Raw genomic sequence first — 23181 nt, 5'->3', positions numbered from 1 at the left:
ACAACTGGTTTCAAACTCTCCTACGCTATCAGCAAAAATTATTATTTTTTCATAGTGTCAGTAAAAAGAGAAATATAATATTATTGTATTAATTTGCAACATACATTCAGACGGGACACGGATTTTCCTTCTTACAAAATTCAGAAAGCCGTGCACTCGACAGGTTTAATAGCGAAAAGCGAGATTACATTTCTCGCGGATAAGCAACACACCGGATCTATTTTAATTACGATTTACTCTCTGCGATAAAATTCTGCATTTTCTCGAGTTTTCATGTTGTTCAACAAAAGCAACCTTTTTGGACCATGCATTAGTGGTAATTTTACTACTTGCGTATTTTCCATTACTGCACGTGACAGATATACCATTTCAAGATATATTTATGATGTAAGTACACTGCAAAATCGTTTAGCAGTAGATTTTCGCAATCTCACGTAACTAACAAATAAGCATGCAAAATTATCATTCTTATTTTAATTGATTAATTAATTATAATTTTATTATGCATTATTCTTTCCAATGATGGGAGAAAGTATTAAAATTCATTTATATAAAACTGTTTTTAAATAATATTTAAATTGTTCGATTTCTTCCTTTCATTACTTGATGCAATAAGCAATAATATACTAAATAAATTGGATTCAATTCACGATATTAAAAGTTGAGAGTTCACTACAGAAAAAGGGTCTCTTCATGCCCCGAATAAACAATCTTCCTTTATCGAAAACTGCAGCGTGGAATGTTTATTCAAAGGTTTACTTCACTGATAATTGCGAATCTTTGCGAACTCACGGCCGAGTCTTTTGTCGCTACCGAGACATCGTCCAGAAGAACGCAAAACTTCAAAGACGATTCTTTGCAAAAGGAACCAGGACAATTTCATTTTAATTCCTCTCTTAACAGCTTTTTGCAGGCGCGATTGTCCTCGTCGTGCCTGACAGGCGCAGTCGTTATACGCGATATAATGTAATTTCCAGCCTTAATGACCATGTTGAAACGAATGGAGGAAAAAGGAAGAGGAAAATGGGAGAGTGCAGAAAGGATGAGAGTGTTACAGACGCGCAAGATAAAATAGCGAGGCTAGAAATGAGGGCTGGAACACAAAGAAAAAGGGGGTTCAGAATTTATTAGGGTCAAAATAATCAATTTATCAAGATTTCTTAACAAATATCGCGAAAAATTGAAGGCTACGAGCACTGAGATAAAAGAAAGTATGCACATTTGTATAACATGTACATGTACATGAGAAAGGAGAAGAAAAGAAATCCGATAACTGATATACATTGCGTCGCGTAGCAAGCTTGTAATTAATATTACTTTTATTAATATCAATTCAATATTAATATAATTAATATTGAAAAGTAAACTGTAATATTGATTAATATTTAAAATTATGACTGTTTAAATTTTCTTTAATTTTAAAAGATAAAAACATAAGTCAAAGAGACTAATCGTCGAGTGAATATAAAACAAGCTACGGCAAACCACTCGTTTCGCATTATCTATTTCAAACTGTATAATCAAGAGTTTATGCTCGCAGCGAATCGTTATCTGGACAAAGTGATTCAACTTTGCATGGCACTCCGCACGGAGAAACTTCGTTATTTAACACTCGATATTCACGTTAGAAGAACTGCCACTACAGGAAGGTAATTTTATAACAATCGCGCAAAAGTTTTTCAGCGTTTAAATTACCGAGCGGAACTCCGTTTCTTTTTCTCTTTTTTTTTTCTCTCTAGAAAATGCATAAAGATCTTTTCGCGAATGATCGAGGCATGGTTCGGTTCTTTACTTTCGTTCTTTCTTTCTTTCTGTTCTTACATATAGAGGCATGGAGCACGATGCTGCCCACGGCGGGTGATGGCGATTACTGGGCTTGGGATTACAGTGAGTGTCTCACTAATTACAAAACCAAAGTATCCACAATAACGTGGTACGGCGGTGGTAGAGATATCAGTACGAGTAATCAGTAGATCGTAGCTCTAGTTAAGATGTTTCTATATATAGACCCTTTGAGCACCACTGAATAGATTCTTTATTAACGCGAAATTGAATGCAAGTTAAATTGTTATTAGATCATAATAATTAGTCCCTGCGTAATTTCCAATAGTGCATTATAAAAATAAAGTAAGATTTCTGTTATAATAAATGTAATCGCCAAACCTCATCACAATTTACCCGCTATCCTGTCTTCGAATTTACGTATTTAAGTAATTGTGTATCTGTATCTAAATGGAATAATAATGAAACCGCCGTAAGGAACAAAAATCAATAATAAACATCCGATATAAACCAATTAAAATGAATAAACATCGTTCATATCTAACATTAACAACGTGGAAATGGAAGAAAAATCGGATGACAGATCCGAAACGAAATAGTTATTCAAATTAATAATTATCGACAGAAACGATTACAAAATCTTTATAAATTTTAATATTTTAGAAAATGAATTTTAATACATCATGATGATTAAACATTTCCATCTCATTAGTCTATATTTTAATACATTCGACATGTAATCAATTAACTTTAAGATAATTTATATACAAACCTCTCTTGGTCCGCAATGAAATTTTAATTTAGATCTCATATCATTTTATTTTGTATCAAATGACATTTGATACTTAAAACATTATTGAAAAAATATAAATAGGCTATGGAAAATTAGGCAAAATGTGCACATTTTTATAATAAATATTTAATAATTATTTATATGTTCCTAATTAAATAAATTAGTTGGAATGTGCAAGGCGATTATGAAATACTCTTTAGCCTCCTTTTATTTATGTTGTACGTGTATAGAATTATACATATGTATATATATGTTAGACCTCTTTGAATATATTTTTTTGTGCCATTTTATCTAACATTTAATCCTGGAAGGAAGCCAAACGCAGACTTCAAATTCTATTAAAATGATATTCGAACAAGGAAAAAAGGGAAAGATAAAGAAATATAATTAAAAATGAGTAATTATTTCCTGTTGTATATAGTACTAATTTATATTTATTTGAGATATACGAATGTCATAAAAATACTTAAATAAAACTTTTATTTTTAAGAAATATCAGTATTTGATTTCTCATGATTCTATTTCATTTATTTTTCTATTTTCTTATTTTTTTATTTACCTAAATAATAATTTATTAATCCAAGTAATAAACTCTAAACTTTAATTAATTATAATTTACTTGCGACGAATAATGCACTGATTAAACCGATCCAAAAGATATATCGATAATAATAAGCTTTATGAGCTTCGAATATGTGCATTCTTGCATGTACAATGGATTGACAGTTGTATATGTTCCAGGATTAAATGTTAATGCTAATCTGCCCTAGCCCATACATTTATGGTAATGGATCTAATTATAATATCCTCTCTTTTAAGCCTTTCAAATCAATACTAATTCAATATTTTTTAGATGTGATAACATGACATAGGTTACATAATGTAAGAATAAACTAATATACATCTAATACAGTTTTTTCATAGATCCATTACCTTAATTTGAAATAAATAATTTAAAAACTCACAGATCTGACGCGCAGCAGCGGAGTTGTAACACAAACGATGACCTCCTGTAAATTACAAATATATTCAGATTACAACTGCGTTTCAAATAATTAAAATTAACAATTTTTCAAATACATATTTTATATTAAAAATAAAAATAATTATCTAACATTTATTTAAAAATTGTGCCTGATTTCTTAAGAATGCTTAAAAAATTTATATAAATTTTTTATTAAATATCTTCTCTTTAAATCGTCCAAAAGAGCCTTTTTGGACATTGATATAAAGTGGCGCCCAGAAAATGAACGAGCAACACAATCATCGGGGAAATGAGTTATTTGTTCTGCATGTAATAAATCGTGACATATAATAAATAAATATTACTCACCAAACACGGTTGGTTGCGCTCTTTCAAAATTTTATGTATAATGATATGAACGGCATGCTGTTGCACTTACAGCCGAGATTATTACATCGCGAGATAATATATAAGTACCTACGAGTAAATGCTTGAGTCAAAACCAGAGACAAATATCTGCGAAATGTAGCATCAAAAAATGTGATTATCAATTGATCGCGCAATCCGAATTACAATGAGACGAATCTCGTGAAATACACGCCAGGACAAATCATCACCGGTATATCAAGACCGTATTTATGCCACTCGGCTAACAAATATTGAAACGCGGGACTTAATCAAACGTGTCACGACGCCGCTTGGCCTCGACCGATCCGCTCCGTATTTGCGACGAAGTGACCGAGAAGTACGAAAGCCTCGCCGGCATTGATCTGAAAATACACAACATTAAATTGAGATACACAATGATGCACCATGAGCGCGTAAATCCCGCTCAAGTGCGCGCCATTAAACAACCATGTATCGCGGATTTCCGTTACTTGAACCCCCTCGATCGGAGCAATTCGCGCATTAATCCGCGCCTGCGGTTCGGAAAAGTATCGGGCGAATCACGCTTATCGACGGAAAACTCGGAGGTATGTATACATCCGAATACGGGCGTCGAGGAGAAATGATAATAAATCAACGAATAAACCAACACTTGTTCCCCGGCACTCTTCGACGAGTTTCTACGACGAGGAAATGCGCGCGAGATATCTTTGGGCGTATAACAATTACCGGCCACGGTTGTGCCGCTGTCGCCCGACGATGCCTCCCAGGAGTCCCAGGCCTCGTCCTCCTCCGTCGACTCGTTGTCGCACTCACGACAGTCACGGCTCGTGACGCGGTGCGACGACGATGTTCACGCAAAAATCAATATCGTCGTTCATGATCGCGGGACACTTTGCACGGTATTTAATCTCGCGACACGGCGCGTACTTAGTTACACGGCAACGGAAGAATTAGATGGCGGAGTAGCTATGAAACGATCCGCTTGACGTCCTACACTCCGCAGGCAGACAGGTAGATGCTAACATATAGCGCGGCGGAGAGCAGCAAGTGTAGCGTCCTCCCTCGCGATATCGCGGCGTCGCGACGGTTGCTCCTGGCGAGTGAAGTTGGCCGCGCGTTTACGAATTTCTCTCCGCCATCTTAGCGTTTACCTGCGGGACGCCAAGCGTCATGGGCGTCAAGCGGATCGTTCGTAGCTTCTCCGTCGTAATTTTTCCGTTGCCGTGTGCCGTGTCGCGAGATTATTACCGGTAGTACCGTACAAAGTGTCGAGAGTGTCGCGCGATCATAAGCGACGTTGATTTTCTCGCGTGAACATCGCCGCGTCGTGAGTCGTGACTGTCGTGAGTCAGTGCCCCGACGGAGATGCAATCAGATGCAACGACGGACCGACGGAGGAGGAGGATCGAGGAGGATCGAGGAGAGGAGGACGAGGCTTGGGAGACATCGGGCGACAGCGGGGCAACCCCGGCAACCGTGACCGGGTGAGTATAATTGTTGATAATTCTCGTTCGCGCGCTTGACCGATTCGCTTATCGCTTAAAGGTTGATCTACAATGTGCTCTTTGCTTTCTGTTTTCTGCTCTTAACCTCTTTGCATCTATATCTCGTATTTCGCAATTCCGTCGCGTAACGTGATGTTCTTTCTTGTCTCTTCTGAAGTTTGTCAATTTTTATCTTAGGCGACAGAGAACAAAAAGCACATTGTAGATCAGCCTTAAGTCTTACTTTTGTCATCTTAATTGTGTTTGCTCCGCTACCGTTATTTAAATTAATATTTCTTGATACGTGTGGCAATGCGGCATATTTGATCTCGGCTGTACGATATATTGGGTGTTTCGTTATTCGGGAATGAATTTTTTGACTAATATCAGGAAAGGAGAGCAGGAATTCATCGCGCTGGATCGTTAAATTACGGCTCGGTGTTAGTCCCGATCGCGATATAAGCCCTCGGCGCGGAAATCAAATCGGCGCAATCACGTAAATCACCAAGAACATACCGAGAGTCGTGCATCGTGCAGCGAAACATGCGGTAAACAACGGATAGGGCGACGGCGTGAATCGAACGGTAGTTTGGCCGAGGCTAGGTCGGCCCTTCGTATCAATAGCGGTTCTGCATCAACAGTGTTTAGTCCGGTAATCCGCATACCTTTGCGAGGTAACAATGCATTCCACTTGTCCGCCGGTTATACCCTCGCTCAGAATTAGGCTCCCGTACGACTCGGGGGTATTCGGCGCACTCAAGAGTCCGAACGGTTTCGCAATGACTGAGCGATATCGCAGGATCGAGTCCACTTCCGTTATCGGAGATCGAAGATTCGTTCGCGATTGAGGAGAGATTACGGAAACGATTCTGGACTCTATAGCGGAGCGAGTGAAAACTGGATTAAAAAGCCGCGAAAGCGATTTTACGCCTCTTCTTTCGGAGCTGCAGAGAAACGTCTGTATAACGTTAGAGTCCCTTTACGTAAATCGAAAAAAGATTCACAAGTGGACGAACGTGGTATTCGCTTGCGAATAATATCTCTCGGTTTGCGTGAAAGCCATCGCGCCGGATGTATACGCTGCAGTTGATAAATATTCGTCTCTGTTGAATGCAACCGGCCGCGGCGTCACGTGGCGGCGAAGAGCAGCCTCGACCAACGGGGTTAATAACACGGATTACGCTTCACCGCGTCCCTTGGCGACTCTCCACGGCCGTCGTCGCCCAAGGTATCGCCGACAAAGAGTTATCCGCGTCCGGTCGGAAAATCCATTTTCCAACGGCATCTCGTCCGAGACGAGCAAAAAGCCCGTCAGGAAATAGTCGGATACGTGCTGCAGGCGTCGGGTCGTCGGGTGTATAGACGGAGGGGCAGGGATGATAAGCAGGGGGATGGAGGGTCTTCGACGAGATAGTCGGAGTTAAAGTTCTCTTCGTGGCTACACACCGGGGGGAAGGTAATATTCTCTCTGCGCCGGATTTATGCCGCGGCGGTCGCTCACCGTGGTAGAAGGTAATTGCGACGCGCGAGGGATCGCGTTGGGAGGCGGGCCCGTCCTCGTGGATTATGAACGGCCGTTTTGTCGCGTTGTTAGCAGATATCCGACGCAACTACGAGGCAAGAGACGCTAATTAAGTTTTTCGCGCGCGGCTTCGTGCGCCGCATCTGCACGCCGCGCGCCGCGCCGTCGAGATCCCGGGGGAACGAACCTTTCGTCGTTTAACACGATACGAAGAGACCTTCTCTGATGTAAGTTTTACCTGACGTATTTCGTATCTAAAGATTCTTATGGACGCAATATACGATAAAATACTTTACTCTCATTCGTTTTCCCTTCTGAAATTTATTTCACTAAAAATCTCTTATTTTTAACATTTAATTACTTGAAAATCAAAAATATCTCAATACTTTATGAAAGAGAAATCGATTTCGTACGTGTCAAAAAATTAATGAGATTTGGAAACACTCTGAATACCTGAATTATACGTCGCTCGTAAAATTGATGCCGGTATTAAAGTATCGCGACCGTGGTTTTAAGATCCTTCGAGTTGTCAGAACGACGGAGCGACGACGAGGAAAATAAAGTGAGGAGGGACTTGGAGCAATTACTCGTACGTTCTGGTTGCGAAGAATTATGGTCTCCAGTGCGGCAAACTCGCGACGAACTTTACCCGATCCTTAATTCCTTAACGCCTCGACCGTGCTAAAACTGTGTAAGAACGATATATAATTCATTAATGCACTCGTCGTCTACCATTCCGTTAATTATTAATGAGAACCGAAGTCAGAAAACAAATTTTATAAGTTCGAATTGCGCGGTTAGTTCGTGTTATATATAACGATAGTTTGATGAAAGTTAGATTAGAAAGAAAAGAACTCCGGTGTGAAATGTATGCCGCAGGACAATCCGATAATTCGTGAGCAAACAGTAATCTGATAGACATCAAAATTAAGACCTATTATATTAGAAAAAACTGTGAATTGCAAGATAATGTGTTTCATAAATAAAACTAATTCTTAAGTACAATTGCAGTAATATAATTTACAAGTATACAGAGAGTAGTTGCTTTATAGAGTATATATATTTGTGAAGTATATACAGGATGGATAGTAATTATCGCTAAGAACACCTTTTTTATTTAAGAACAACATGGAAATCCTAATAAAAACACATCAAAGCGGTAACTTTTAAGATAAAAAAGAGAGATTTTCTGGTATAACTAAGCTTCGGAAAATGACTTCAAACAGATAAAATGAAATCTCATTTTCTATTAAATTTTAAACTAATTTTATTCTTAAACAAGTTTGTAATTTAAAGATTAAGTATAAAGATATTTAATTGAATCAAAAACTCTGATTGCACTTTAAATTTAAATAATGACCTTTTTTCTCTGAGAAATATTCGACTTATCAACAAGTCAAACAATTCAAATAAAAGATAACTTGCCCAGCGCGTGTCTAAAACGTATTTTACACTGAAATATAAATGAAGCTCGTATCTTCTTGTTGGTTGATGACATTAATTTGCAATAAACATTCCTTTCGGCAAAAAAGATTCGTCCATCTTTTTTCCAAGAGACGAGACTTTTAGCTTAGACCAGACTTTTTTATTACATTTAACAGTCTGGGCCACTTTGCGCCCGTCGCATCAACTGGGTCACTGGATAGAGGCGTTTGAGGCCAGTGAGAAAAACGGTTTTATTAAATTTTGGGGCTTAGGCCAGTTTTACACGTACAATCTGACGATTGCAATTTTCCGCTGCAACGATACAAAGAGATGCTGCGAAGAGGGTCGTTCGGCTCCCACTTCTACCTATAAATGAATTGCTTGCAATAACTGCGTCCGGAACGAGAAAACTCGGCATTCGGTGATATGAGGTGCATAGTAAGCAAAATTATTAAAGAGCCGCGATAATTAACGTACATATCTGACCGAATTTTCAACATTGTGCACACGGTTTGTTACGCATGCATAACGTATGGTATTATACATATCGTATCGAGTGGCAGACTATACAGAATATTCGAATAATTCATTCGCATTCGGTAAACAGAATCATAATCCTTATCGAAAATTAAAATAATTTTCTCCCAATAAAAGCATTAAAACAAAGTGACCTAATTAAATGAAATTATTAGTATACAATTATTAGTACTTTTTAGTTTTTCATAAGTTGCAGACGAAGACTATTCACATTATATAGATGAAAAAATAATATTGATATTAACAAATAACTGAAGGGCAAATTTCTATTATGCATTAGCAATTTATAAGTATGTAACCAACGAAAATCATTTTGAAACAATAAGTTTGATTTGTATGAAACATAATATAGCTGGATAGTTCAATTACATCAAATTTGTTTGAAATTAATTTACTCCGAACAACCAGGTTAAGAGCGAGACAACGAGCGAGAGAGAGAGAGAGAGATTTTCTTTTTTAAAATTTATGAAAGTTAATATGACAAGTACAATAAATAATACAATTTTTTGTTTAAAATTCTGCTAAAATGATTTATGATTTTGGCTACAACCGTTCAAAAATTTTTACATTAAAAAGTTTATATTTTTTTATTACATTTTTATATTTAAATATCTTTATACATTTTTCTATATGCTACCGTGCGCGCGACGCACTGAAGATGTGATATAAAATATAAATAAAATATTTTTATATTATATATTGTGGGCTTTCAACTTCAACTGGAATATTTATGTGTACCTTCGTTTGTGTTCTACCGACGTTACCACCTTTCGATTTTTGCACCGTAACAATAAACAATTTGAGCTGAATAATTTACTGCTCGTTAATTAATGACAATTATCGCCGTTTCTTGTTATCAAATTCATTAAGCGAAACTGTTTTCGGTGTTTCATCACAACAATTTCGAACGAAATTTTCACTCTTCTCTCGTCTCGCACACTTATGTTCCGAAAACGAGCGACGCTTTATTCCAACGCTTCGCTCCTCGGAAATACAAGCGTCTCACGTGCGGAAAAGAGAACAACGAATTTCAGCGAGGTGGCGTCACAGGATGCACTACTCCTGAGATGAGAAAAAGTCTGTGTCGTTTCCCGGGGGATCTCGTTACTCCTCGAGGCTCTTCGAGAGATTACTCGGCTAATCCCGCAGGGACGACGACAACGTCGAGCATGAGATCGAACGACAGCGTTAATGCCGCTTTTATCGTGCTGCAAAAATTTATTAAATAGGTCGCCGCAATACTGCGCACATACATAACGTGACGACTTCATGATGTTTAAACTTTGGAAATAATTTTACAAGAAAAAACAATTTTCAATCCGCTTTATTTTGCTTTTATTTCTTTTAATATTATTTAATATTATATAATAAAATATTTACATTTTATCTATTTTTTTTATGTTGGCAAGAAGCACAAAAAGAGAAATTAGTATTGATTTTTTAAAGTAACATTTGTCATAAAGTAAATTCATTTTAACGTTTTTTCTAAGGAAAATTCGACTCTCCAAATTGGCCAAAGAATTTATCTATTCTATTGAAAATATTTTATTCTGAAATATAACATCTTGGAATATTTCCAAGATATCCGAAATATTTTCGATGTATTCTATTCGCAGCAATTTTTATATTTGAATTCCTTGATTCTCAATTTTATAAGAAAAATTTGGAATAAAAAATTCGTAAGGGCAAGTCTCGAAAAAGTTAAATGGCTTTGCTCGAAGGCTTGCCGCGTGCGCAGATTTCGTGCTACGCCCAAGGAGATCCTTGTCGTAGGAGTTTTATAGGCTCGCGGTATAAATCAGGCTAACGCTTCCGCTTCGTGGAAACTTTTGTAATATTCCATCGCGCGGCTGATGACAAGCATTATTCGATAGATGGCCTTCGGTCGCGCGAGCGGCTCGGGGCACTTACGTAATTTTATATCCAGACGTCTGGATTCAACCATTTTTCGCGCTCCCTTGAGAAAGCTTCTCGACGTGAAAATGACCAACCACCCGTAAGGTATCGTGGGGCTTGTTTACCTTTATTGGCTGCTTATACTCTTTACTATCGTCGTGCGCGCGTATGTATCCGTATACGGGGATATTCCCGGAGTGTTCTAGCAGACTGTAAAAGGCGATAAGTCGCAACGAAAATTGCACTTTATTGAAGCATGAAAAATACGATCTGTGTACATTGATGGGTTTTCGTACGAATTGATACAAGATGAAAACTGCAGCGCATTTTATGACAAATTTTAAAGATATTTACGACTTAATTAGGGATGAACTGAAGATCCTCTCGCTAATCAGTTGTCTTAAATAGAGAATCTAATGCTTTGATTTGTTTACTCACTAATTGCCGAAGGACGACGTTGCGAAGCGTGCATGCGCTTCAACATTTGCGCAGCTGGCTATATTCGTGTTTACACGAATTTACCCTTTATTGACAGTTGTATATATACGTAATATTTGATTAATGTTTGTAGCGCATCGCTCATGGCGGTTTTAAAGTGGCGACGAGAGTTTGAGCCTCTCCGTGGTAGAAATTATTACAAAGATTTTTATTTTTTTGCGAGAGAAAAAGTACGTTAAAAATTACTTTTATAAGGAAAGTGATGAATATCGAGTCTTGTCGAGCCCCGGTTAGATTCGCGTCACGTGCTCCAAGTTATCTTGGAAGCGTTCTCGCGGACGAGCCCAGGATTTCGATTCGGCTGCATCCTCGCAGGATCAAGCCTTGAAAGACTTTGGTCGCGCGTCTGTTATGCAAGAGAGTTCCCGGCCCATTCTCCCGCGGTTATGACGAATGCGCCCGTGCCGGGAACGGATCGAGGGAGTTCCGCACCACTCGCAGAACTCGATATATATAGCCGGGACTCCTAAGCTCGAGCGTACAATTGTCCGGATCCGCGCGCCAGGGTACCACGACTGGTAATTTCCATCGCGTTCTCTGTGTCGACGAATGTGTAGCGCGACGCCTCTCGTCACGCGCTCATGCGTGGAATTGGTGTTCCGCCGCGTCGCCTTGCCCTAATAACTTGTTCTCGCACTTTGTCTCGACGCCGAGGGCTTATTTAACCCCATCGCAGGCGCGACCGAATTCGAGATCTTCTTCCTCTGTTGTGGAACTCTTTAGGAACAACTTGTTAGTAAGTTGGTCTTTATAAAAAGAATCCGGAAATTTACTTTACAAATTATATACATTATTGTGTATACACTTTTTAATTTTTTGTTATAAAAATTGATAGAATAAATATATAAAAATTATATACTAATAAAAAAAATGCATATTGCTTAAAATAGAATTGTCAGGAAACTTTGATTGTGATAATTGATATCAAACTATATATGTTTAGTATTTTGATTGTGATAAACTATTATACAGTCTACTTTACTTTTTTCTTCTTTTTATTTTATGACACTATTGTTAAAAATTGTTGACCGAACGGGACGAATAAACTCAGTTCGATTTGCGGAGTTGCGAGACATTCTGCATAGTTCGAAATCCTTACGGGATTAAAACGCGATCGGTATTTAGACCGATGTACTGAGGATGTAATTTTCACGTTTCTCGCTCGGGGTTTCGAACGTACATCTCCACGCGCCAAGTTTCGCGGCGAAGCGACGATATCCCTTTCTCAAACGGAGTCACTGGTTGAAGCTGGGCCAGGGATGGCCGTGCATTAAGGAGCCCGGAGCGCGCAGGCCGCAACGGAGCATGCGATAGTAAAACGACGGCTCGTACCACCTTGGTAGTTTCCGGTGAGCGATGTCATCACGTGTCGCGCCGACGTGACGTAATATACATGCTAATACGATAGCTTGAGCTGGTTCATGAGGTGGATACCGGTGGAAAATGCCGCCGCGAGATTCTCTCTTCGGCCCTTTGACGCGACTACGAAAGACGCCGCCGGCGACCGGCCACTCGCCCATGAATTTCAAGCGGCTCTTTTCTCTCGTTTTACTGATTTAAGGAAGTTAGGAAAAGACTATCAGTCTCTATGAAAATTTCTCACAGTTCATTCTAATGCAATCACGTGGCGTAACTAACGCCGCATGGCAAGAATAATTATATTGATTACAAAGTGTTTTGTATTGTAGATCATCCTGACCTAATGCATCCCTTTTGCTTTTGTTTTTGCCAAGAGAAAGAAAAGTAATGAGAAACTTTGTAAATGTTAGGTTTATGCGGTATAATTTACGATATCACATATGTGCGTCTAAACCGCCTTGACTTGCTATATAGGTATATATATTCGTACTATAAAAAATAGACGACTGTTGATTTCACGTTATACCCGCAGCTATCAAAGTATCATCCAATTTTCCTCATGTTGCGCTTACAGCATTCAAAAAGGTAGATACTTTTCCCGGTTTCAGCTTTAATACCGAGAAACTTTTCAATGGCGATAGTAAAAGGCTTTATTGTTTTAAGGGATTTCCGCGTGGGCTACAATATTCCCTACAGTCAGAAACACAGAAAGCCGAGTTTTCCGGTTATGGTTTACGATGTGAGTTGTAAAAGCGAAAGCGAACCGTTTTCCGACTATAATAAATTAAACTGCCAGTAAACAAGCATGTTTATTAAAGTCTCAAATTAAATTTTAGAAAAAGTATTATAAAATTAAATAAAATTTGTGGTTGAGAGCGTAGAGGAAAAAATATAATGAATAATATGTAAATATATACCTAATGTGAAAAGCGATTTTCGCAAAATTAAGTTCATTTATTCTTATTTACAGATTAGTCTCATTTACAATATGTAAATATTTTGTAAGATTTTAATCAAATTTATAATTCTTTTACGAGAGACTTTAATCGAATTTCCTTAAATTCAACATAACGTTAAATTGATGATTTAAATTTAATGTAATGTAACATTAAATAGTATTGATTTAACGTAATGATTTGATATATTGTCACTCTTAATAAACTTATATTATTCTACGTGAAGAGACTGTCCAAAATTTATCATAACTTTTACAAATGTTATGCAACAATTTAAATAATGTTGATAAAATTATTGATTGTTAACTTTTTTAATCTCGTTATACGTTTACGTTAAATTTCTCTCTCTCTCTCTCTCTCTCTCTTTCTCTTTGTTTATTAAATATTTTATATTTTAATATGCATTTGCGTTGTGGTGAAGGATTGCAAATTACTTTCGCCGGAAGCGCTTCTCGTGCAGCAAATTGTTTGCGAGGATTAACTCGGCAATCCTTTAAATGCAGGGAGAATACCGACGTAGAAAGATTCGAAAGTGCAGGAACTAAATAAATCGGACGATGTCCTTAGCACGCTTTTATCCGCGTGAGCCGTCGAGATTTATTAAACCTGCATATACTTCCGCATCCACTACCTTAAGCTGAAGCTTCGATACGGTTTATTTTACTCCGGCCAGCAAGTTTCCTGAAATTCAAGCTAAACAAATGAGCTTTAACGGCTGCTCAAGAAAAACAGACGGTTTTCCCTCTTAGACGCCGGTCGAATATTAGATTAAATTAATACAAAGTTTGTCTTTTGTATTTTGATAAAGATTGTAATTCGCTCTCCAACGCATTGTTAAATCACATTATTTAGTACATGTTTAATGAAAATTAAGAAAATTTCAAGTTGTTAGTTTTTAATTAAGTACAGTTAAACAATAAAAAATTATAAATAAAAAGTAATTTATAAATAGAGTAAATAAAAGTAAATTATAAATAAAACGTACAAACAAAATGTAGCATAATAAATAATTTGGTATTATAGAACATGCAAGAATTATATGTAACCGGCAAATATTGTTTGAGTTACTTCTAAATAATTAATACTTTTATTAAATATACTTGCGATTTAATCAGTACAATAGCTCATTACTGAGCAATTAATGCTATATGAAATTAAAAATAGGAATACAAAAATTTACATGTTTTTGAATAAAATTTTAGATGTTTAACAACGTTGCGGCCGTTATGTAACACCGATATCTTGTAACGCATTGCCTGATATCGGCATTTTCCCGGTTATTTTTCTTCGCCAATGTTATCGAGTAAAGAAGAGATATTTCCGTCTTTCTCTCTTCAGATATTGATATTTCCAGCAACGACGTAACCCATTAAACGCTACGAATATATTATTTTTCCTCTCTTTCTACTTTTCCGTCTTTCAAATTTGGACCGATTGGAGAAAATCTCTTTTTCTTTTTCTTTCTTTTCGCTATTAAGGGCTAGTTGTTCCAGCCTGTTGATAAACTACCTAATAGTTAAATCATATGTATGTCTTTGTCTATCCTTTACATTGGACAAAGATAGACATGTGATTTAACTATCAGGTAGCTTACCAATAGGTTGGAACAAAATATGATTACAGTTCTAAATATGATTAAATATACTTGACAAACAAAGAAAAACAGGACGACAAATAAACTGTCGACTCTTAATTTTACGATTTAATAAAATCCTTATTATTTACATAGATTCGCTTCACCGATACAATAATAGTATGCAAAATTTCCATGTAGTTTTATAACTGACATAAAAATAACAAGTCACACACGCATTTCATATACAATTTGAATCGTTTTCTATTTTGTTGTGAATTGCACCGTGGGCTCCTTGTTTCACTGGAAATTTAATTTTCAGAAAGATGGGGCGATTGTTTAACTCGCGGAGTAATTACGCGCGGCTGATGTTAATTATCCGGTGCTTGCGTTATATGCGCGAATACTGCGAAATCGGCCGATCGATTTAGTTGAGACGCCACGGTGTGCCAAATGATCCCCAATGGAGCAAAAACAACCCCGGCAACACCAATCTGCTGGATATCGCGTAATTATCTAAGCAGAGTAATATGCACGCGCGAGATGCCACGTTTTATGGTAATTACCTTTCATGCCCCATGCTACTTTGTGCTCAACAGACATTGCCTGTTCTCGATAATACCGTTCTAGGAAATTTTCAAATGAGCCTGTAAGAAAAGTCTCATTTTCCGACGTTTTATGATTATAAAAAAAAAGCACCAGTACTTAGAAACTTTCGTTAAGAAAACTGATTTCAATCATTGAAGAATTTCTCATTTTAAATATAAGATCGCAGTTGTAAGAGAGAAGGGGAGAAAGAAAGAGAATATTATCAGTCTTGTATTACACAGAACTGATTCACTCGGGCAAGATGTTATTCTACCAATCGGGAAAGTCTTACGACTTGTTCCTTTTAACCAATATACCTTCTTGTTTTGCGTCTTTTATCGCGTATAGAAGAATACGTTGACAAAGTCGCGCATAAATCGTGGCTAAGTGCGCCTTCGCGCAGCCAATACACGCGCCTCCGCTAATCCGTATTAATCGCCAGCCATTCATTAGGAAGTCAGCAATGGGTGCCGCGTAATTCTGCACCTGGTTCACTCTCGCGATCAATCGCGCGCGTTCCCCCCTTACCATAAATCTTGCCGCTAAACTGCCGTTATACGCCCGCAGAAGACAATGACCAAGTAAGCTCAACGGCTGCTGAAGCACCGGTGTTGTATCCCTACAAGCCAGCTGAAAGAAACAGAGAGCGATTGCGTTTTCTCTTCGAGATAATCAAAGCGGACTTCGATAAATTTTTATTAAAAAGTATCGCTATATATACGTATTAAACACGTACATTATCGAATATTTTATAAAATTGCATTAGATATGTGATAATTAAAAGTGCAGAGAAATACACAAGCTAAATTATTTTTAGAATAAAATATTTATTAATATTTTATAATACTGGTAATGTTTTATTAAATAAATTGGGAAGTGTTGATCGTTTCTGTACGTTCTAGAAATTGAATGCGTGTTTTCCGCTTTAAACGCATTTCAAACCTTCTTTCAGCCTCTTTGTTAAGTGTCAAGATCGGCTTGTTACGGATTCGTTATCATTTAAAGTGCTACAAACAAGTCCCGACGCTCTTTATTCGATTCGACGAGGACATTTAATCGGATTTTGAGATTTCGCTCGTGAGGGACCGGTCGCGGACGGGCTCCCCGTTATTTTCCATCTTTCATTGTTATCGCGACGAAACAAAGGTAAGCGCGGTCGCGCAAAAAGGCCGTAAGATGGGCTTAATGGTACTGGCACGTCGCCAAATCGCGCCGCGGGGTCGAATGCACCGATTGAAATGTTCATTACCGCCGCAAATCATCCGGCAGATCCGCGTAAAGAAGAGCCGCCTGTACTATATATATCCACCACTTCGTATCTCTTTCAGCTCGCTCAACTGCGCTAGAAACGAATTGCCACGATAAATCCGCCCGCGTCGATTTTTCTCGAGAGGCGCGTCGTTCCTAAGATGATGAGTTGAGATTCTTGGCGCTTATTACTGTGATTCGCAAACTTTCGAGAGAAGACTGAGAAATCTCGTCATTTAACACAATCTCAGAAAGATACAAAAAAATATTACTCTTTTTCCCTATTTGTTGGTAATAGTTTTAAAAGTATAAATATAATTAAATAATAAATATATTTATATCTCTTTATATGTGACAGTCTGTTATTGAAACAATTCGTATCCAATAATTGATTATTTAAATTAATAATTCTTCCGTTATTTTCAACAAAATTGAAAATATTAATTTCAAAAATTGTAACATAAATGGATAACAGATTAATAGATACAATAGATAACATATTTTTTGTAAAGAGGGAATTGCAAAGGGAGTTCCAATAAACGAGGATTTATTTTTTTTTTTTTTAGTTTGTACCGATAATTCGCTAAGCGAGTCTATAGCGAAAAGCATTGTGGTGAATTGGCCGATTTATAAGCTGGTGGTCTTTTTTTTTTGTTCCAGACAAAGCTCCTTCGGAAGCATCCTTCAGAGGGACTGAGTATCTCACGATAGATTTGAGCAAAGGAGAACCCGTGCTCAGTACACAGGAATCTATAAGCCTTCAGTTCAAAACGAGACAGCCAAATGGACTTCTATTTTATTCCGGTAAGTACTTCCTGTGTTCATGGCGATTTCTTTTGTCAATTATAATAACTTTCCTCTAACAATTTATTTCCCCTTGCGAATTTTTTAATTTTCGAATGCGTTTTCTGGCAATTAAGAAAACAGGTTCTTGGTAACGAAAAATATTCGTATATCCGGTGAACAATTAATATGTGAGTACAATTAGAAGCGTGAAAACAACAATTGAAAATATGGATTAGCATTCAAAATTATTGCAAATTTTCTGTCTTGGAAACGGTCAGTCATGGTACGATTAATTGAAAACAATTCGAGAAGACCAACAATGGATTCGCATATAATCGAGTAACTTACGGATGACCGGATATTCTTTGAGAGAACGCAAATAGACAATGGAACCATCTTGGACAATGGTCGCATATTAAGTCTTTATGATTACTCCTCTTCCTTCGTGGCGACATTATAGCCAATTAGAACGTTTCAGTGGTTCGGATACCGGACGTACGGCCAACCAAAGAAATTTTGTCTCTCTCTTTCTTTTTTTCTTTTTATTTAACATCCTTTTCTTGTTATTCCTTTTCTCCCGCTATTTTAAAACGGTGTTACATAAGATTTTGTTCGACCTATATTAATCTCCAAAAATGTTTCATTTAACGTTTCCTGAGAGCAGAATAATTCACGGCATGTATACGTTATTACTTCAGGATATCGAAAATCGATCAAATTATTTTATTTATCTGTAAACCTGCAAATACACTTTGTATCAACAATTATAGGATTTCTAACTTTATGTTTCGCTACAACATTATTTCGAGAACACACACACACACACACACACACACACACACACACACACATATATATATATATATATATATATATATATATATATATATATATATATAATTTAAAGCAATAACGGCAAAAATGATTAGATTCTACATTTCAATTATAGTTGATTAGAATCGATTCTCTTTAATACGGAAAAGAACGACAGTTTCATGTGATAAGTGTTTGAGTTTGAAGAGTTCTTTTAACAAGTTTTAGATAGTAAAATAAATCACGATGTTGGTCTTCGATATTAATTTTAAAACTTTAACAAAATTTTAGTTTGAAATTGAAAATGCAAATTTGTAAAAATACATATAAATTAAATTTAATCAAATTTGCTTAATAATCATAGTAAAAGTAGCTGAAGTCGAAATAAAAGTTTGTTTCTTACTTGCATTTCGGTCAGATTTCTGATTTATTGTGTCTTTAATATAGCCATCTGGCTTATTATGGCTTCTCCTTCGATGCACATGAACTTTCAGTTTATAGTATACTTGCGTAATGAACGGTGGAATCAGCGCAAGATGGCAAGACTGCACCATCCGCAGTAAAAGGAGGAGTTTGCACCTCCGCTGCTCCGGTTGCAGCGGCAACTCGAAACCTATATACCGGAGCCGCAATGCCGTACCACACACACACACACACACACACACACATACTCACATGTGCGATCACACGTCCGCATTCGCATATCCGCACCCACACAACACACAAGATGCATACGTAGCATTCGTTTCCCTCTCTCGCATCTCCGCAGCGTGCTCACACCGCGCGGTTGCTCATTTGTTCCCGAGATAAGCTATAATATAACCGCGCACTCGCCGTGCATTTGAATTGCATCTATTTCCGGGGGGCATAATAATCGTCATGCCACGCAACTTTTATTCTTTCAAATCGCGGTATCGTATCGCGGAAATTCCCTCGCGAAGCGGTAAACGTAACAGCTCCGCTTCGAGAGTCCCGCCGCGGCCGGTACGTGTCTGACCATCTTCGTCTTTTGCTACTTGCGCCGTCTATATACTTCCACCACTTGGTTCGCTCACGTGCCGAGCTGCGTTAAATTCGCATTGGAATGATTTCGCCTGCTTTCAGATAACTATCTGCAATACGATTATGCAAAGATATTTCTCAAATATAACGGGATTTGCAGGGATAATTCGCGTCCAGGGAATAATTAGGCAAAGTACATTCAAATAACGAGCGAACAATGAATAACAATTCCGTGCATGCGTTCGTGGATGTATTGGCGACCAACGACTATTATTCTTGATTCTAAAAATTTTGTTTGCTTTACGGTGATTAAATATTCAGTACCGTATGCGCAACGTTGGGAGAAATGGGTCACCCATGGGAATTTCGACCAGGGGATATAATCATGACGGATACGCGCAAGAGCTCTCGCTGCCGATTTCTCACTACGTATCCGCCACGCAGGCGCTATCTTCGCGGCGCGTAGCGCGTGTTATCGTATTTGTTTTCCGATAGCGATCCGCGATGCGCGACGCGCCGCCGGCGCCGCGGCGATAGTAGAGGCTATACGAATAAAAGCGCGATACGTAACACGCGCGTAATGCACTTAGGCGCATGCTAATGCGCCGCGCCAGCAGCAATTAAGCCCGAAGTACTGTCTGCATCTTTTATACGCTCGAGTCCCCGGCTGTCCGTGGGATAATTAGTATGCGGTTGCGGCTCGATTTTAAAGCGACTGCGGCAATAACCAACGGTGGCGTTTGCGAGATTCACGAGCGTAACGGCACATCTCGTTTGCGCCTCTCTCGATGTGTCTTAAGCATCTAATCTACTCGCAACGACGAAAATTATAATTTCGGTTACATAGCGCACATATTAATGCTTCTTACATTTTTTCTTATTATTCGCTACACGCACCGAGTAAATTAAAAAAAAAAGCTCGCAAGAACTTGAACCTTTTTCTCTTTAAATTCCGTAAATTTAATCAAATGTAACAGCTTGAAAAAAGTAAGACATTATATTCACATAAAGGTGTTAATTAAGCATCAAGACTGCATACTAAGAGAAATTTTTTTTAGTAATAAACAATTTTTTATTTTTAGTGAAAAATTAATTTTTTGTAAAAATAATGAATTTTTGTTTCTTGTTTTTTTCTTGTTTTTCTCTTAAATTGTATATTTTTATATTCTATATCTATATACAAAAATTTTTTATGATACTATATAATCGCATTCGTAACTTTTAATTGCAAAAATTGCCGTTTCATCATCAGAATCGTCTTAATCCTCCAACTCGTTACAAGTGATAACATAATCCGAGGATTTCCTATAGTGAGTCCGGTACGACGGACTCACTATAATTATTAACGACGAACGTTTTAACCGGTCACCTGGATACTAAGTGTCCCGAAACTAATGGTTAAGCGGTCGTAATCGATTTATATATGCGTCGCATCGCGCTATAATCCGGCGGGCGAGCTCGACGAAAAATGGAGCAAGCGAGGAAAACCGATGGTGCGACGTCGCCGCGGGGATTAAAAAGTTGCGTCGGAATTTGCGTACGCCGCTGCCGATCTTTTTTTTCTGCAGGCAACGCGTGCGACATTAACGCGTCAAAAGGGTTCAAATGGGCAGTAATATGTCCCGATCGTATCAACACATACGCAACTAAAACGTCCGTGACGGCTGCGAGCGTTTTCTATTTTCGACAATTTCGCGTCAGCCACGATTAATTCAACGGCATTATTTGCGCTTCAAAAGCGAGATAAGAGTTCATTTGCCGTGCGATGTATATTAAGCACCTGCGCTCACGGTACTCTCCACGACTTCATTAGTCCCGTTTTTAATTACAGGAGAGGGCGATGATTATCTCACCATATCGCTGAGAGACGGAGGTGCCGCGGTCAGTATGACCCTAGCCAAAGGAAGATTGGACCTGCATATAAAGCCAACCAAGCTGCGGTTCGACGATCACCAATGGCACAAAATCGTTGTCCACCGGAAAGTTCAAGAGGTAACGATCATTATTATTTTAACTGTAGGTACATCCGCGCGCGAATAAACGATGAAATAAGCGTTAAATACGGAAGGGTTAAAAACAGAAATTCGACTTGGGAATGAATTATCGTAGGAGATGGACATTTTCCAATATTCATTATATATATTTGATACGCTTAAATCGGTATATACCGTCAGCTCGGGTTTCGCTTTTAAATGTCTAATTTTAATGAGCGGAAGGCGGAAAATCCATCACAGTACGGACGTTGAAGGCGTTAAATTTTCACACTGTCGCGATTCAAATGGATCGGCGAACGGACGTGAGAGCAATTTCGTTAATGTCGTGGATATACACTGGCATTTATTGCGCATTACGCGCAGTAGAATAGATAACGCAATTATTTGCGCGCTACCATCGCGGGTACCGTGAACTGCGGAATGACGTGAGTTTATCAGTTTATTGCCGCGAAATATTGGCATCCCTTGTCGAATTGTAACGCATACTGTGCGAATTGGTTGCGATAATTAAAGTAAGCTAATACTTGTTCTGGAATTTGTTAATTTTGTAACAACTGATTGTTAATTAAAAACATTGTTTTTTCGTTCGCATATCTCATTTTTAACGCAAACAACATTGAGGCGTGCATTAGAAAGTATTAAAGTTGAACTGTTAATTTGATATTTTAGAAATTCTCAAATAGTTTGAATATACATATATTGAGGTAAAATTAGAAAGGCATAGAGAAAGTTTTAAACTAACCGATGCTGGTAAAAGCAACTATTATATGGATATACATACGCTTCATTATGCTCATTGTGCATAGAGTAACTCGAACAATGAGAATAGCGTCACATAATTGAATGCATTAAACATTAAAGTAATATATAGTGAAAGCTTAAGCTTTCAAAGATAAATTTAAATTTATCTTTTTTCCATTCAATTTATATCTTCTCTATCATTCTCTGATGGCCACTTATAAAATGTCTGAAACGCAATTAATCAGAGAATCTTTGGTACTATTATTTTTTATCAAGTACATTTTCTTTGAACTTAAGGATTCTGAAAGTTTTAAATTTTCTAGAGTCTTTTATTCTGAATATCAGTTATAACTAAAAGAGTAATTTGTTTGACGTTTCTGCAAAGAAATCCAAAATAGATAAAAAATTTGGTGATTTGAGGGAAATGCGCTTGAATGACGCGGATGAATACGTGGAATTTTCTAGGTTTATCTATTTTTGACCAGCCGTTCATTATATTATCTTACATCAGAATCGGAATGCGCCACTCCGTACTACATATACAGTTACAATTTAAGGGCTGCAGATGTGCAGCGCGTCGAGAATTAGGTCGAGAATAGCGTATAGTCCGAGTAATGTCCGCCGCTGCTTTGGATAATTTTCCTGAGCACACGTTGTTCGTTTGTGTCACTTCCGCAGCTGTGTAAACGAGAAATCGATTCCCCGAACATGTGCTGCCGAAGGATCGTCCTCTGCGCTGCGGGGCTAGACCAGAGAAATATTTATCCAACATTGTAATACCAAGATTTCTCTGTTTTTTTTCCTGTGAGCAAACGTATATTTTTAGTATA

General features: G+C 37.8%; 1 protein-coding gene and 1 long non-coding RNA gene across 5 annotated transcripts in view; one reads left to right on the top strand and one right to left on the bottom strand.

Moving 5' to 3' along the window:
- The window catches only part of LOC139818877 (uncharacterized), an 85863-nt gene extending 80571 nt beyond the window's left edge, over positions 1-5292 (bottom strand). Inside the window, exons 1-3 of the long non-coding RNA XR_011733546.1 lie at positions 4656-5292; positions 3909-4309; positions 3541-3585 (exon numbers count right to left, since the gene is read on the bottom strand). This is a non-coding gene — a long non-coding RNA (uncharacterized lncRNA). The remainder of the gene's footprint in view (positions 1-3540; positions 3586-3908; positions 4310-4655) is intronic.
- Positions 1-23181, top strand: part of Nrx-1 (neurexin 1) — a 206860-nt gene that overhangs the window by 86065 nt on the left and 97614 nt on the right. For all 4 annotated transcript variants that reach the window (XM_071787881.1, XM_071787880.1, XM_071787879.1 and 1 more), the window contains 2 exons: positions 17676-17819; positions 21448-21608. In XM_071787881.1, the coding sequence (XP_071643982.1) occupies positions 17676-17819; positions 21448-21608 (305 nt within the window). The remainder of the gene's footprint in view (positions 1-17675; positions 17820-21447; positions 21609-23181) is intronic.

The sequence above is a fragment of the Temnothorax longispinosus genome, chromosome 9 (genome assembly GCF_030848805.1).
Source record: "Temnothorax longispinosus isolate EJ_2023e chromosome 9, Tlon_JGU_v1, whole genome shotgun sequence".
Classification (NCBI taxonomy): Eukaryota; Metazoa; Arthropoda; class Insecta; order Hymenoptera; family Formicidae; genus Temnothorax; species Temnothorax longispinosus.
This window is presented reverse-complemented; position numbering and strand designations above follow the sequence as displayed.